This window comes from Coregonus clupeaformis, chromosome 11 (genome assembly GCF_020615455.1).
Source record: "Coregonus clupeaformis isolate EN_2021a chromosome 11, ASM2061545v1, whole genome shotgun sequence".
Taxonomy (NCBI): Eukaryota; Metazoa; Chordata; class Actinopteri; order Salmoniformes; family Salmonidae; genus Coregonus; species Coregonus clupeaformis.
Genome location: NC_059202.1, coordinates 36,315,134 through 36,331,817, shown reverse-complemented (window position 1 = coordinate 36,331,817; position 16,684 = coordinate 36,315,134). Strand labels below are relative to the sequence as shown.

At 43.4% G+C, this 16,684-nt stretch overlaps 1 protein-coding gene across 2 annotated transcripts in view; it reads right to left on the bottom strand.

Moving 5' to 3' along the window:
• Positions 1 to 16,684, bottom strand: part of LOC121576492 (WD repeat-containing protein 18-like) — a 91,467-nt gene continuing 74,783 nt past the window's right edge. Inside the window, exons 8-11 of one of the 2 annotated variants that reach the window (XR_006002488.2) lie at positions 11,828 to 11,994; positions 4,679 to 4,747; positions 1,736 to 1,948; positions 1 to 966 (exon numbers count right to left, since the gene is read on the bottom strand). Coding sequence is in view for 1 of the 2 variants with exons in the window: in XM_041889666.2 (XP_041745600.1) it covers positions 1,820 to 1,948; positions 4,679 to 4,747; positions 11,828 to 11,994 (365 nt within the window). In the remaining variant the exon portion in view is untranslated. Of the gene's footprint in view, positions 1,949 to 4,678; positions 4,748 to 11,827; positions 11,995 to 16,684 lie in introns of both variants that reach the window. The other variant, XM_041889666.2, reaches the window with a different exon arrangement.

Genomic DNA, 16,684 nt, shown 5'->3' with positions numbered 1-16,684 from the left:
CAGATTTTAGTTTTGGTTTTTATTTCCTGTGGTCTCAGAAAGGTACAAAAACACTTATTGTGGAGAGTACACAACACATGCATGAAAAAAGTACAAATCCGGTTGGTCTTTTTCTCTTTATTACTGGAACAACACGTAATCCCCCCCACTGAACATTCTTTACTCTCAACCCTTGGACTCTCCGATTCATCTGTGATCAAGGTCCTCAGAAGCGCCATCTCACTGGCCTGACCCCCCCAACAGTGAGTTAATTGGAGTCAACGTTGGGGTGCGTGTAAGTCATCTCTCTCCTTGGTGAACGGGAGTTCTAAAGCCATGTCTTTCTCTACACAGGAGGGTCGCTGTTCTCATCAGTTCCCTCTTCTCTACTGAAGAGGCACACAGAAATACAATACCCTTTTTTGATCTCATCAGAGCAAGGCAAATTAGAAAAAGATGATAAAATCAACAGCTGTTTGTATGTCGCTGCCTATAACGTAGTGCCCTCGGTGGAAAATTAGCAGTGATGAGAGGAAGGGCGATTTCAGAGCTCAAACTCTTTCCTTTTTGACAGCGGTTAATTGTGTTTTTTTTTCTGAAGGATTCTGAAAACAAACCATGGGCCAGTATGAAAAATGTATGCACTCACTAACTGTAAGTCGCTCTGGATAAGAGCGTCTACTAAATGACTAAAATGTAATGTAAACGTGTAGAGCTGCTGGGCAGTGCAGAACCAAATCCATGTTTGCTACAGATAGTGTAAGATGAAAAACGGAACTCACAGGCTTCTGGCTATAATCAAACATATTCCTCCACTATTCCCTTTTTTTGTTTTTTTTTACACCACCATTTTCTTTCTGTTTTAATGAGAGGTTTAAAGTTCTGCTTGAGAGATAGCGTGAAGGGTACCTACCAACCATGGCGATCATACCGTATCCATTTTGTGACAGAAATGAACACCAATCTCGTCGATGCTAAGCCAAAGACCTAGGGGCACAACAGGTCCTTGTCACACAAATCCATCCAATCTATTAGCTGCAGTAGAAAAATGTTGGTGCACATAGAGATTTAGGAGCACAATGAAAAATATTTGATATATTAAAGCTAGAATCCTTAATTTTTCTAGGCGCACTGGTGCTCATAAATAGAAATTCCAGGTTGCACAGCAAAATATTTAGGCGCATATGCGAGTAAAATGGTCGCACTGTAGAGCCCTGTTCTTGTTGAATGCTTAAGTGCTGGGAGAATGTGTCCTAGCCGAGAAGGAGTGGGTAATAGAAAACTAAGAGTTTGGGGGATTCTTAGGGGGTTAGCCGGATGACAAAGAGTACGAAAGGTCAGAGGGCAATAACTGGATCCTGTTACAACAATTTTTGGCTGATGGGATTTTTGGGCTTATAGGCAGTAGTGATGAGTGTGAAGGAACAGGGCTGTAAATTGAGGTTGTCGAGGGACTGGAGCTTCTGTTAAGTCGATATAGGGCTAAGATCAATTATGCTGCTGAGTCTGGCTCCACTATACTACGTTAATAATCCTGTGGCTAACACTGAACATGTGTAGCACAAAAAAAGGTGAGCATGTTTTCTTCATGTCAATTTAAATTAAATCCTTTTTCCAAAATATGGTGAGGGACCATGATCAAGGCAATACGGTCCATGGTACAACTTTTGCACCCCAGGTCCTGCTGAATGTGCCCTCTCCCTTACAAAACAAACTATATGAATGACACATACTAACTTATCTTTCCCTAGCCTACCGGTCTGTGGTGTCATCCCCTCCCCCCTAGTAGAGTCCCTGCTGGTGGGACGGGGGGACCATGGCCAGGAGTGTTGGCTCTTTTCTAGCTGGGCTTAGTGAGGAGCTGTGTGGAGAAGTCATACAGGTCCCTGTTGACCTTCTTCAGCGTCCTGACTTCCTCCTCCAGCTCCGACACACGCACCTTGGTGTTTTCGCCATCGCCAAACACACTCTGTGGGTGTAACAGTAGACGGAGAGAAAGAACAATAGAGAGGAGGGGAGGGAGAGAGAGGGAGTGTAAAGAGGGAGAGATACACATGGAGGTTAAGCAAATACATATTTGTAGACACAGAACATTTCAATCTACCACATCAGGTATCAGGCAAATTGGATTCTAAAACAGAGGCTCTTTGATAGATCAACTGTCTCCAAATCGACAAAAGGATGAATCCTCTCCAATATCTATGGTAATGTAATGTGTTTGGAGTCAAAGGCTCGATTGTGTGCAAATGAGCGGGGGAATTAATTTCCAGTGGGAGTACAATCTGGCAAAGAATAAACCCACTCCCCACAGAAAGCCCACTGCTGGTGTTGGGAGTCCGAAGCCGTGGCAGTGAGTGGAAGGCTTAGGTTGAGGGACGTTAGAAAAACGTTCCTAATGTCGGCGAGGCAAATATTGACATTTACCATTGTGTCCGATTCCGCAGCGCAGGCAGCCGTTGGATGACAGCGGTGCACATTTCCTCCCCAGATTAAAGAGAGGAGGGGAGCGGAGAACTCTATTGCCTGTCTTCATTTTATTTATTTGTTGGAATGCCTTCTTGGTTGAAGACGTGCTGGGCTTGGGGCTTTGGGCTCGCCTGTGGGAGCGAGCGAGGGCTGCTCTCCCTTTTTGGAAGGAGTGAGACTAATCTACTTAAGGGCACTTGGGACTCGGGGAGGCCGAGTTGTCAGCAGCTTACTGAGCCCAGGGATAAGGTGCCTCTGGTGGTGACCTCGTCTAGTTAGCTGACAAATCCCTCCACGAAAAACACCAACATGCTCCTAACTGGCACACACAATTAGGCACACACATTACCGCACACTGCAAGAGACCTCTCACGACAGATGTGCGGTGCCAATTCAACAATAGATTTATTAAGAGTAATAATGATGGGTTGCAGTAATATAGCGCCTTTCAATAGGTTCCAAAGTGCATTACATTGTTTAGGGGTAAATCTCCCTATCCACTGCCAATGTGTAGCACACCCACCTGGGTGATGCATAGCAGCCATTTTGTGCCAGAATGCTCTCCAAACATTGGCAAAAATTACATGGCCATAATAGTGAGGGGGAGTTTTGAATCCTATACATTTGGGGTCATCCACAGTTTTTTTAAAGCTTTAGAACGGCATTGGACCTCCCAGTGCTGGATCTGGTATGGAGGCTTATGGGGTCAGAATATCAATCCCAGAGGAAAATCAAGCAAGCAATCCACCATCACCAGCCACAGACCCGTGAAGTGAAGGGCCGTGTGGGCGAGGGTCAGCGAGGAATGCTAGAGAGCCCAAGGTGGAGCAGGGGATCCAGAAGGGAGCAGCTGGATAGTGCCCATGATTGGACAGGGATAGCTGCTGTTGCTGCTGCCACCAGGACAGGGATGTACTAAGATACAGTCCCAGTAGAGCAGACCCTGGCTTTAAAAGCACAATCTGTCATTTTAATTTCCACTCAAAAGTGCTGCTCCTGCACTTAGTTGTACACCATATCGACAAGCCCGTTCATTTTAACATTGATCTCCAGATAGCTAGGGAGAGGATGATTTCCTAAGAAAGGATATGAGAGGGATGGATACGCCAAGTCCCCAGACAGGACACAATACTGTGATATTGTCCTTTGCTGACGCCATAGCCGGTATGGCTGTGACGATACCAGTATTGCAATATTTTTTTCCCATGGCAAAAATGAAAACACGAAGCAGATCCAAGTCATTGTTCCTTTAAAAACCTGCTGTATGTAAAATATTGTGTTCTATAGCTTGGAAAATAAATAAATGTGACTCTGGGTGACAACATAACAATGTTTGTTTCCAACAGGACTGTTTTCATAAAGAAGCTAAATCCGCTTTGTGTTTTGTTTCCTTGCCCCGATAACGAGTATCACAATACTGGTATCGTCCTGGCCCTAATAGCTGGTAGGGGGTTTCTTCTCTTATAGTCAGTTCGTTGACGCACAGTGGTGTATGTACCGGTATGTATGTATGTATGTATGCATGCATGCATGCGCTGGCATCGGTTCACCGTATAAGTACGTTTATGATCACTTTATTTGTCAATTGGACAAATAAATGTGACTTATTTTTTATCCCAACCCTTCTGAAAGACACATACAGGTTGGAGAGGTTGGAGCAGAGGGCTGTCACACTGGTGGAGCAGTTGTTATGGAGGGTTAAGTGCCTTGCTCAAGGGGACAACGGCAGGCAATGGCATCTTGAATTCGATAACCGCAAGCCCTCCTCACTTCCTGACAGATTTTTTCCCATCAGACCTGGGATTTGAACTGGCAACCTCCGGTTGCTGGCTCGCTTCTTTAACAGCTAGGCTAGTCGCAACTGTATTTTCTTCTTGTGGCCTTTGGAGAGGTCGGAGAGTAAAGTGCAAGCAATGCTGTGAGGAGTTCAAGGGTCAAAATGAAGAGCCTGCCGCTCAGCCCGTGGCAAGGTGCTTGTAAGAATGTTAACCTACGGTGACTACGCATACGTAACATTTACACAGCAGTTACATTACATCTTTAACACCCTTAGAACATGACGTGGTGTATAATCCTGAGTCACATGGCCCCCTGCGGTGATGTTGACTTGCTCACTAACCTTAACAGGAAACTCATTCAAATGTTGACCAATGCACAGATAGCATTTGAAATAACATCTAAGGGGCACTTTATTGTTTAATGACGTACGTTCTGCATCGACCTGCCCACTTACCTTGTCTGTTACGGCACTCATCAGGGAGAAGAGTTTGTCTGCTTTCTCCAAATAGGTCTCCTTTTGGGCCTAAGAAGAGAAAACATACAGTCAAACAAGGTGCACAGACCATGTCCAGAAGTGGTTGAATGACAAGCCTCTCTGTGTGTGTGTGTGTGTGTGTGTGTGTGTGTGTGTGTGTGTGTGTGTATGTGCCATGATTCTGACAGTAATCTAAGTAACCCTGGGCCCATACTTGTCTGTGTGTTTGCTTGCTTACACCTGCTATTTAATCCTCATCATCATACACACAGTCTGATATTGATTATCAATATCATGATATTGAAGCATGTGTATGTGCACACCCCCAGACGGGTATATGCTTTTATGCTCCTCAAGTATCCATTTCTACACGGAGGTCAATGTTGATAATGGCCTGCTCATGTCTCTCCCCCTAAACCATACACTGATTAGCAATGAAGACAGCCAGAGCCGTGACGGCTGTAATGTAGCTTTGGCAATGCCAATACCAGACAATAACGACAAGTTCAATCTGTCATTATTGGGCCTGTTCTATAAAGGGGGCGTGATCGGGCTCCCCTGATTTACAGAGAGCGCCGGAGCAGATCCCTCTGTAATTTACTGCCCTGTCCGCTGACACCTAACTGTGTAGGAGTTCTGCCTTTATTTTACAGCGCGGGTCGATAAAGCTGATACGGATGGACAATATCGTGAAACGGAGGTGGGACGCCCACAAGTTATGTACGGTGGGGTAGAGCAGTAGTCTCCAAGTCTTGCAACAGCTAACCGGGATCCTAATAAAATCCTAAATCCTAAGACAGAACTACAGCGAGTGCAGGCTATCTCCAGGGGAGGACTTCAGAGGTAGCTAGCTAATTACCATAGACATCACGGTGGGAGAATGGGAATAAACAGGCCAGAATACAAAAATTAAAAACTATCATAGAAAATAATCACGTTATTTTAAAAGAGACACACGAACTGAAAGCTATAGTCACCGAATATTCTCTGCATTAGTCTTTAAAAAGTGCTGGGGGTGTTACACAGGCCAAATGAGCTTCTATTGAACTCCAATAACCCAAATAGTGATGTGACATGAATTTAGACCAGACATACCCTGTTCTCTAGGTTCTATTACCTACAGTCCTTTATGAAATGTAGAGTAACCTGTCCTGTATAAGTCCCAGACGTGCCATAGGAGCTGGAGCATGTTACAAGGGCAGGACTGTGAATGCCACTGCAGCAAATCAGACAAATTAACTGTGGTGCAGGACTGCAGTTGACATACACCGAGTACACCAAACATTAGGAACACCTTACTAATATTGAGTTGCCTGGAGTCTACAAGGTGTCGAAAGCGTTCCACAGGGACGCTGGCCCATGTGGACTCCAACGCTTCCCACAGTTGTGTCAAGTTGGATGGATGTCCTTTGGGTGATGGACCATTCTTGATACACACGGGAAACTGTTGAGCGTGAAAACCCCAGCAGCGTTGCAGTTCTTCACACAAACCGGTGCGCCTGGCACCTACTAACATACCCCATTTAAAGGTACTTAAATATTTTGTCTTTCCCATTCACCCTCTGAATGGCACACATTCACAATCCATGTCTCAGTTGTCTCAAGGCTTAAAAATCATTCTTTAACCTGTCTCCTCCCTTCAGCTACACTGATTTAAGTGGATTTAACAAGTGATATCAATAAGGGATCATAGTTTTCACCTGGATTCACCTCGTCAGTCTATGTCATGGAAAGAGCAGATGTTCTTAATGTTTTGTATACTCAGTGTACACCACACTGATGAAATCCTAACACTTTCAATGAGTTCACAGAAGTATTGCTCCCTTGCGACAGGATGAATTTTGGTTGGAACAATCGAAAATACACAGGATGTTAACCATTCTTGATCGATTCAGATGTCTAATTTGTATAATTTAAGTGAAGTCAAAGCAAATTAGCCATATAAAATTAACAACAGAAACAGTCTCAGCCTTGAATTGAACTCATTTATACAGAATCTGGATAAACAATGCAAGATTTTCATCAAACATGAAATACCGTTTCTTCATGTGCAGTGCTCTGTTTTTGTCAGTCTCAACTGGGTAAATGTTAGTTTTTTCTCTATTAGGTCAAGGGAGCAATTTTTTACATTTGTAATTACAGGCTGTTTTAGATTCAACCATTTCATAAATCTTGTCTTTTAAATTGGGGGCATTAAAACTTTATTTTTATGTTGAGATGTTTCATGAATGTTTATTAATTAACTGACATTTTCATATAGGCCATGCCTTTTAAAGCTTTAACATTTAATACAAAACTTTTCGTGATACTGTCGTAATGTTTTAACTATATTGATTGCTTTTCATGCGTTATAAGCGCTGGATAAGAGCGTCTGTTAAATGATGTAAATGTAAATGTAAATAAGTTAAGAGTTTCATGTCTCAAGTCAATGATGCTCAGTTGTCTTCAGCCACCTCTAATACAGAGCAGAGTGTAAGGTAGATAGAGTTACCCTTTTTGATGTCAGTGATCCAGTGTCTTGCCATCTTCAAGCTGCCTACCCCTGTAGATCAGCCTTTGTTGGTCCTAAGGGACCTGAGGGGTATACTACAAAGCAGCATCAAGGAGTTAGCCAGCTAACTTTGATAAATAGCCAGAAATAACTGTTTGATATTCTGGTTCATTATGAAAGCTCCACTTAGATGTGTCTTTTGTTGTTGGGTCAATTCGACCATGCCCATTTCAAGCTCATCTTTCAAAAAAAATAACAAGTGATTTTAGAATATTTAGACAAGTTAGCTGGCTAACTCCTTGATGCTGCTTTGTAGTATACCCCTCTGCTTCACATGGTAGACCTTGATTTTGAACTGGGACACAGTTTCAACCGGCATGAAATCATAGATTATATCCTGGCCTGTTACATTTCTAAAGAAAATCTGGAACTTGGATCCTGAATGCAGGCCAAAGTAGCGTAAAGTTTTGTATTTATCGCTGATATCCTGCCCATTGTTACTTTTCAGCTTATGTCTGGCAGTCGGCACTTCAAAATGTTGCTTTATGAGGCTTTTGAGAGCCGCCACGGTGGTTCCTGTATGCATGCTCAGGGAGTGGTTTTGACCATTCAACGATGTGATGATGAAATCCATGATAGAGATTGTATTACCTAAAAATGTATTACACTAAACATTTATTTGACGGCCCTTACAATATCACAACTAAATCAGTGCCCTGTCATTATGGAATTCAATTTATTTCACATCATTGTAATAACTATAAACTATTAATTGTGCAGCCCTACTTGATATTTAGGTATGATTGCTAGCGCAAAATCTTTCAAAAGGGTAGGGCTGCACAATTAATCAAATTTACAACGAAATCACAATATTGACATGTGCAATATCCATATCGCAAGAGATCCATATTGTATGCATTATTTTGAACACATCTCAGCCGGGTGTAACATCCGTATTTATTATATTTTACTCTGCTTTCCACATTGCTTCTTAATATAAGTAATTATATTTCTATGATTCCAACCGTTCACTCAAGTGTTTTCATCTACAGTGGGGAGGACAAGTATTTGATACACTGCCGATTTTGCAGGTTTTCCTACTTACAAAGCATGTAGAGGTCTGTAATTTTTATCATAGGTACACTTCAACTGTGAGAGACGGAATCTAAAAAATCAGAAAATCACATTGTATGATTTTTAAGTAATTCATTTGCATTTTATTGCATGACATAAGTATTTGATACATCAGAAAAGCAGAACTTAATATTTGGTACAGTCTCCAAACCTGGGTTCAGGTCTGGAGACTGGCTAGGCCACTCCAGGACCTTGAGATGCTTCTTACGGAGCCACTCCTTAGTTGCCCTGGCTGTGTGTTTCGGGTCGTTGTCATGCTGGAAGACCCAGCCACGACCCATCTTCAATGCTCTTACTGAGGGAAGGAGGTTGTTGGCCAAGATCTCGCGATACATGGCCCCATCCATCCTCCCGTCAATACGGTGCAGTCGTCCTGTCCCCTTTGCAGAAAAGCATCCCCAAAGAATGATGTTTCCACCTCCATGCTTCACGGTTGGGATGGTGTTCTTGGGGTTGTACTCATCCTTCTTCTTCCTCCAAACACGGTGAGTGGAGTTTAGACCAAAAAGCTATATTTTTGTCTCATCAGACCACATGACCTTCTCCCATTCCTCCTTTGGATCATCCAGATGGTCATTGGCAAACTTCAGACGGGCCTGGACATGCGCTGGCTTGAGCAGGGGGACCTTGCGTGCGCTGCAGGATTTTAATCCATGACGGCGTAGTGTGTTACTAATGGTTTTCTTTGAGACTGTGGTCCCAGCTCTCTTCAGGTCATTGACCAGGTCCTGCCGTGTAGTTCTGGGCTGATCCCTCACCTTCCTCATGATCATTGATGCCCCACGAGGTGAGATCTTGCATGGAGCCCCAGACCGAGGGTGATTGACCGTCATCTTGAACTTCTTCCATTTTCTAATAATTGCGCCAACAGTTGTTGCCTTCTCACCAAGCTGCTTGCCTATTTTCCTGTAGCCCATCCCAGCCTTGTGCAGGTCTACAATTTTATCCCTGATGTCCTTACACAGCTCTCTGGTCTTGGCCATTGTGGAGAGGTTGGAGTCTGTTTGATTGAGTGTGTGGACAGGTGTCTTTTATACAGGTAACGAGTTCAAACAGGTGCAGTTAATACAGGTAATGAGTGGAGAACAGGAGGGCTTAAAGAAAAACTAACAGGTCTGTGAGAGCCGGAATTCTTACTGGTTGGTAGGTGATCAAATACTTTTGTCATGCAATAAAATGCAAATTAATTACTTAAAAATCATACAATGTGATTTTCTGGATTTTTGTTTTAGATTCCGTCTCTCACAGTTGAAGACCTCTACAGACCTCTACATGCTTTTTAAGTAGGAAAACCTGCAAAATCGGCAGTGTATCAAATACTTGTTCTCCCCACTGTATATCACGTCAAATCACAAATTGCAATATTAGATTATTTTTTTTATGCAATTAAATGTTTTGCCCATATCGTGCAGCCCTACAAAAGGGTATAGCAAAAATACTTACCTTTTTGTTTACTATTGTCTAACAAGAAAGTCTTCATTGTTGTTTTTCCTCAATAGTTTGTATGTCAACCGGTTAAAGATGACAGAGCTGTCTTCGTTTACAACGGAGCAGCTATTATAACAGTGGAGTGGCCCGCCCATCAAATTAAGATTTGTTTCACCCTTGATGCTTCACTACTTTGTTTCCATTCTCCATTTCCATTCTGCTGCTGTCTGCAGGAAGTTGAGCGCAATAAATTGTTTATTTCAAGGAAACACTGACCAGAGCTCTAATTACGAAGGGGTTCCGTATAACAATTTAGAGTAATTTCATTGCACCTAATTTAACTGGTGCAAGTTAATGTTTCTACATTCCACACAGTAGGTCCATTCTTTACCTAGGTGTCAGACACCAAGGGGAAAAAATATTTATGTTGGTCGGAACACAGGAACAAAACAATGGCTTTTCTGTTTCAAAATGAACCATTTGTGGGAAAAAACCTATCCCCGATGCTCACCCTTATCAACACTGTGTGCACAGAATGAGGCTGTAGTCAGTCAATGTGTGATGACACGCAGGTCAATCCCATGCTCTCTGACAAAGCGCCACACACACACACACACACACACACTTCCGTCTGACACCTTCCATCAGCTGCTCCTCAATGAGATAACGCAAATAGCGATAGGAAGGGTTTTCTTTATCTATCCGTTTCCTTAATCTACCCATGAACCCAGTACCATGCCCCCACCCCAGAGGAACTGTCCAATTAGCCTTACATGGAGATACCCCAACCCTTCGCGAGGAGCCCCAGGGAACCACCCCAGCCCCTCTGGCTCTCCATCTCCCCTGCCTCCCCCTGACCCTTCACCCCAGGCAGCCAACTCGCTAATGGGCTTTCTTTGTCTCTTCCCTGGGCCTGGGCCAAACCGGCCCTGGTTCATCTGAGGGCAAGCCACCGCCGCCAAACACAGTGGAATGACTTCTCCACTCTCTGCAGTGTAGCAGCACATTAATTCACATACATTCAAGTGTAGGCACTTACACATCGACAGACCCATGCACACATTTTCCAGAAGAAAGCAAATAACAAAAATGTAAAAGTTTTAATTCTCTTCGTAATTTGCACACAGCACAGCGCACGATCAGAAATAGTATTTTTGTGATGTCGGCCATGCCCCGGGGGCACGACGGAATTATTGTTTTTTGGAATTCCTATTAGTATTAATATATTTTTTCTAATCATTCTCTGTGTTTCTTTGGCTTTCAGAGCACAGGGGAAAAGCTCATTTCTCGACAGCGACAGTTATATTCCCAGCAGCTCCGAGATTAGCCATTATGGAAATAAGCGACCTCAGAGAGAGAGAGCGAGGGAAGGGGAGAGCGAGAGAGCGATAGGAGGGAAAAAACTATGCCAGCACAGTGGTACGCGAAGGGTAGAAACTCTGAGTGAGCAGGTGGTAGGTAATTCAGAGACCGCTCCATTACCATTTCATTTAGCCCTGTATAATTGATTTTGACACTGCTAGGATTACGTGCAGCACAAACAGCTGTCTCGTCACCATACTGCAGCCGTTCATTTAGAGTGGGTGGTTACGGGGAGAAGGAAAGTTACCTACAGTAAGCAAATACAGATGCTTACTATTCTAATCCCCTTAAGGCATGGATTCATTGCAAGAGTCATTGACACCAGGTATGTAGATAAACTGCTTATCATCGTCCTGTGATATCAGTGATGGGACAGCTGCTTAATAACAAACAACCAACAAAATCAGATTAGATACCTTACCTTCTCATTCCTGTACCTTTCAATTCCATCTTATATGTTAAGAGAGCAAAAGCCTACCATGATGCTACTCAAACCTGAGACAAGGACGAGCCTTGGGTGGTGTACATGGGTACCAATGGGGCTGTGACTAATCTGGGTTGTGTACATGGGTACCTACGGGGCTGTGAATAACCTGGGTGTTGTACATGGGTACCTACGGGGCTGTGAATAACCTGGGTGTTGTACATGGGTACCTACGGGGCTGTGAATAACCTGGGTGTTGTACATGGGTACCTACAGGGCTGTGACTAACCTGTGTGGGGGGGGCCAGACGCAGGCACACTCCTCCAGTCTCTGTGCCCTCGCCCTGCTCTAGGGGGTTGAGGTGGCGGCTGAAGCGGGGCAGGGGGATGCCCGGGCGGCTGTCAGGCAGGAACATGTTGGCAGGGGCAGGGATGATGAGGGCATTGGTGACCGGACCTGTCAGTGGTGTGAGAGTAGTTAGAAAGAGGGAGGGGACGGAGAGTGGGAAAGAGAGAGAGAGGAGGAAAGAGTGAGGTGAGGAGGGAGAGAAGGAGAGTGAGGGAGCAAGGTAGCCTAGGGGTTAGAGCGTTGGGCTAGTAACCAAAAGGTTACTAATCACAAAAGGTTACTAGTTGAGCAAGGCACCTAACCCTAATTGCTACAGGGTCGCCGTCAATAATGGCTGATCCCTGGCCGTGACCCCGCTCTCCAAGTGTGCCATTTCACACCTCATACTCGTACAGGTTACCCAGTTGTACAGACAGTGAAACAGGAAAAATATAAGCACCACCCACCCCCAAGAGAGGGGTAGGAGAAGTGAGAGGGGCACAGAAAGAACAGAAGAAAGGAGGGAGAGTGGGAAAGAAAGAGATAAGATGAACGTGAACATCCTCAGGGCCACAGTAATCATCTAAGTGGGGGAGAAGTTCTTTATGTTCTTCATCATTCCCCCCCCACCGTGTTCACATTCGCCCGTAACTGGGGCATGGTCCGAGTTTTACAAGAGACTTTGAACATTGTCATTGAGGAGGTACCTGGAAAACATGGGAGAGAACACTCTCCCTGTCTTCGCAAAAAAATACTAAAAGGTAGAGAATGGGATGATAGAGATCCGACCTTCTGTACTTCCTTTTGATGGGTTTGTGCTGTCACGCGCTTTGGAAAGCAAGCTGGAGCTATAGTTATATTTTACGTCCATACAAACAGCAATCCTCCTACATCATGAACTAAGACATGAAAGTTGAAGTGTTTCTAAGGAACGTCAGCGGCACTCCGCCGACCTGCACACCTCACCTGCCTGAAGAGAGTGAGGAAAGACGCAAGTGGAGACAGGGGAATTGAGGACTTGAACTAGCAATCTCTACTCAGCCCCTAACCCTTTGACTGGCCTTCCTTGCTTATTAATTAATGCGCAACAAAGATAATTGCTTTTTAAAACGGAAAGAATAACGTTCTGACTAAGCCTATTGCTCTTGAATATTTTTTTAACGATGCCAACATACATGAGCTTTAGTGCTCTTCAACTCGATGGACAATTTTTTATTTACCCATTACTGTCAGTCTTCCACAAGCTGCCTTCAAATCATCCGAATTGCCCATCTGTCCTCCAGGATAAAAACATCTTACCCAGGGTATTGGCGGCTGAAAAGGGGGGTTTCAGCAGGGGGCATATAGGCATTTTCTGCATGCCCCGAATTGAGCGCTATTACACAAGAAACTAATGGAGGGAATCAACATCTGATGGAGGGTCTGACAGACTTCTTCCTACTGATGGCCTTAGCCACATGGTGATGGCTTTTTCACAATACCAAAAGAGAAAAAAGGATCAAACAGAGTTGCAATACACCAGAATGGATCAGATGTAGTATGCATGATATACCTAGGCTGGGTTTATTTATGACAATGGCAGAATTAATCCAATCAATCAGTCAATCATTAATTATTATCATAGAACACTTAGTAATCTCCCTAAAATGATTGTGCTCTCCTAAAATGCAAAGCATCATGTACACATTGGTATTCAGGTATACTCATCTAGGAAAGATTATATGGCAGACAGACTTGCTCTCTTGTTGTAACCTTAACAAATATTTTATAATACTGTAAAATACATGTGAATTTGATATTAAGGAAAACTTTAAAATCCCAGGTTAAAGGAAAAACACAACTCTGAGCAAACTTAAAGTTTGCTCTGAGTTTCTGAGCTTCGGTATATACACTACAGGGAGTAGTACGGTAGGCTATATCACTCAAAACTATAGATGAGCAATCTACTTGACTGGTCCTTGAAGGCATAGATGTCTTTCTTATAATTTGTCCGTTCTAGCTGGATGGAGGCCAGCCCTCACGCAAAATGTGGTTCTGGGTTGCCAAGATTTGATATTTCACCTACGTCGGTTTTTCATTAGGTCATTAAAATCAATTTTGAACATCCCTTTTCTCACTATTTGGTTGACATTAATCAGCTCTGTATCTCACAGTGGAGTACTCTCTACGCTGTACACACATCTAGTTTTTCTCCGGTTGAGGGTAAGAGAAGACTTATCTAAAAGGTCTGTCAAGATGGGCAATGGTTGAAATATTCCACATGAAAAACTTTACAAAGTTATGTGAATAAGTCTTGGGGTGTTGTAGGCCAGGAGTAATCATACTTGAATGAAAATGGTTGAAACATTGTCAGCCATTCTAACTTTAAAAACTTTTTGGCAGCATTAAATCCTTCCTACATAATATCATCATTTCATTCCCCAAGGTTAGAGAGAAGAAATAAGAGAGAGTGAGTCAGATATAGAAAATAAACAAATAGAATCATTAAACTGGGATGTATGAACACAGCATGTTGCATGAAACGTCAGTGCGTATGAAAACGCTAATTAACTGCCCAAAAAGTGCCTATTGGAACAAATTGCCAGCCATGTGTTGGCGTAGTTGGCTGAGCTTCACTTTTAAAAATTGTCGCAGTCAAGCAGACAAAGCATTGATGACCGAATAGCCTAACTCAATAAAAACGAAGGTTCCCTCAGTGTGTCCATGCGGACTAATTAATTGGCCCCCCATAGTTAGCATCATAGACTGAAAAATAAACACCAGTAGAGAAGAGAAAGTATTTATGAGTAGAATATGGAGATCTTGTTGAGGGAGCATATACTGTACACAAGCTGACGCTCATAATTCTAATCTTTGGAGGGCAGATAAAACACTGAATGGAAAGCGCTCCAGGATTTATGCTATTCCTTAAGCCCTTTCATAACTGTAGTTTCTGAATCTCAACTTCTAAAGGCCTGTCAAAACAACGGCACAATTTATAACAACCCTGACCGTCTCCTGGTTGAAACAGCAATTATGAGTGTGTGTGGAGAAGCAAACAAATCTTTGAGGTCCAAACACACATAAATGTGCTCAAATTCAACTGAATTGGGTGAAAAAATGGCATTTTGAGGCATATTATGTAATTAGAGCTGTTACACGATACTGATATGGTAACAAAACCGTAATCACTGTTGAGATAACAGCCACTATTGTTTTCTCTCTATGGTAATCACACTTTATCTACATTTAACACACAAAGGTAGGGCACTTGCTCAGCACCAGTACTAGAGGGAATCAATATCAATTAAAAATCTAGTAGATGTAACACTTTTCAGAGGAAACGGACTAGGAGACAACTAGACTGATGGCTGTCTGTACCCTGTATTTATCAGTGACATCGAGGGACGGCAGAAAATAAAGAGTATATTCGGTTGATGCAGGTTAGCCTTTTTTCCTCATGAATCTTGCCCTGGAGGCAGCTCTGCAGAGTGGTCACTAGCTGGCACAGCCACAAAGTCATAAAATCAGATTTTAAACCTAACCATACTGCTAACCCTAATGCCTAACCCTAAACCTTAAGTTAAGACAAAAAAGCTAATTGTTGTCGTCATTTTTACAATAGCCAATTTTTACTTTGCAGTTGGCCTATCTAAGGGGAAATCGCTCAGTTCTGCCTCCAGGACATGACTCATGACAATAAACGTCAACCCGCTCGGTTGATTGTATTCGGCGACTGCTAGGAGCATCTGAGTCAGACTGTCAGTAGTGGATCAGGCTGGGGTCTTGTCCTCACCTTTATACAGTAATTAAACTTCCCACTGACAACTCGTCCAACTCGGAGGCTTCGATCAAGCTACTCCTCCTGTACTGATGCTTATCATCAGGGTACTGCCGCCATCGACTTGGGCCAGACAGATATTTTCCCTCATTGATTCAGATCGCTGAGTCTCCTCAGAGAAGATTATTTATTTATTTTCCCTCGACTCTTCTGCCGTTTCCTGTGTGCTAACCCCCAACATATCTCAAGACCAATATCCATGAGTCATAATCATGATCAGTTAGCTGAGGAACAGTAGGAGGAGGCCTAAAAGAAACAGCTTAGGGAATTCTACGTATGTGACAATAAATCTCCAGAACCCGAGGAGGGGGGGGTTACAAGGTGGGTGTGCGCTCCCTCCCACACTGCCGTTTGACTGCAGTAATGTGCATGCACACAGGCACACGCTTATGACAATGTGAGTCAAACATTGGCACAGCTATATTGTGCTACAGGGCTTGGCTGGTGTTAATTCCAGTATGCCCAATGCTTTTCCATTCAACAGCAATTTAAAAAAAAGAAAAAAGTTTGTTAAAACAAGAAAGAAAATGGACTGTGCTGCTCCCAGCAAGGCTTTGGGTCTCAAGGTGGTTAAGCATTACACCTGTTCCACATTTACTATATCGGAATTCCACCTCGCAAAGTTTGCATTTCACCACCTTCTTATTTAACTTCTCAAAGTATTGCCATACAGGACTTCAATGCTGTCGCTTGCCTTTCTCTGCCATTTACAAACTGCTAACGACGATGGCATAGTGGTGGAGAGTAGACTCCAAAATAATGTATTCTTCGACTCCTTGCACGTTGACTGCCGGTGTCGACTTCCATTTCTGAGTATCAAGATTCGATTCTGCTAGGAATCAACTCCAAAGATTCAGTATTTTTGGAAACTGATTAGTTGCCGTACTTCCGAGAACACAAACACTCACATCTTTCATAGCGAGCTAGTGAGGGATGGAGAGAGAGGGGAGGGGCACAGTATAGGCAAGTCGGCCACCAGGTAGACAGAATCAGAACCGT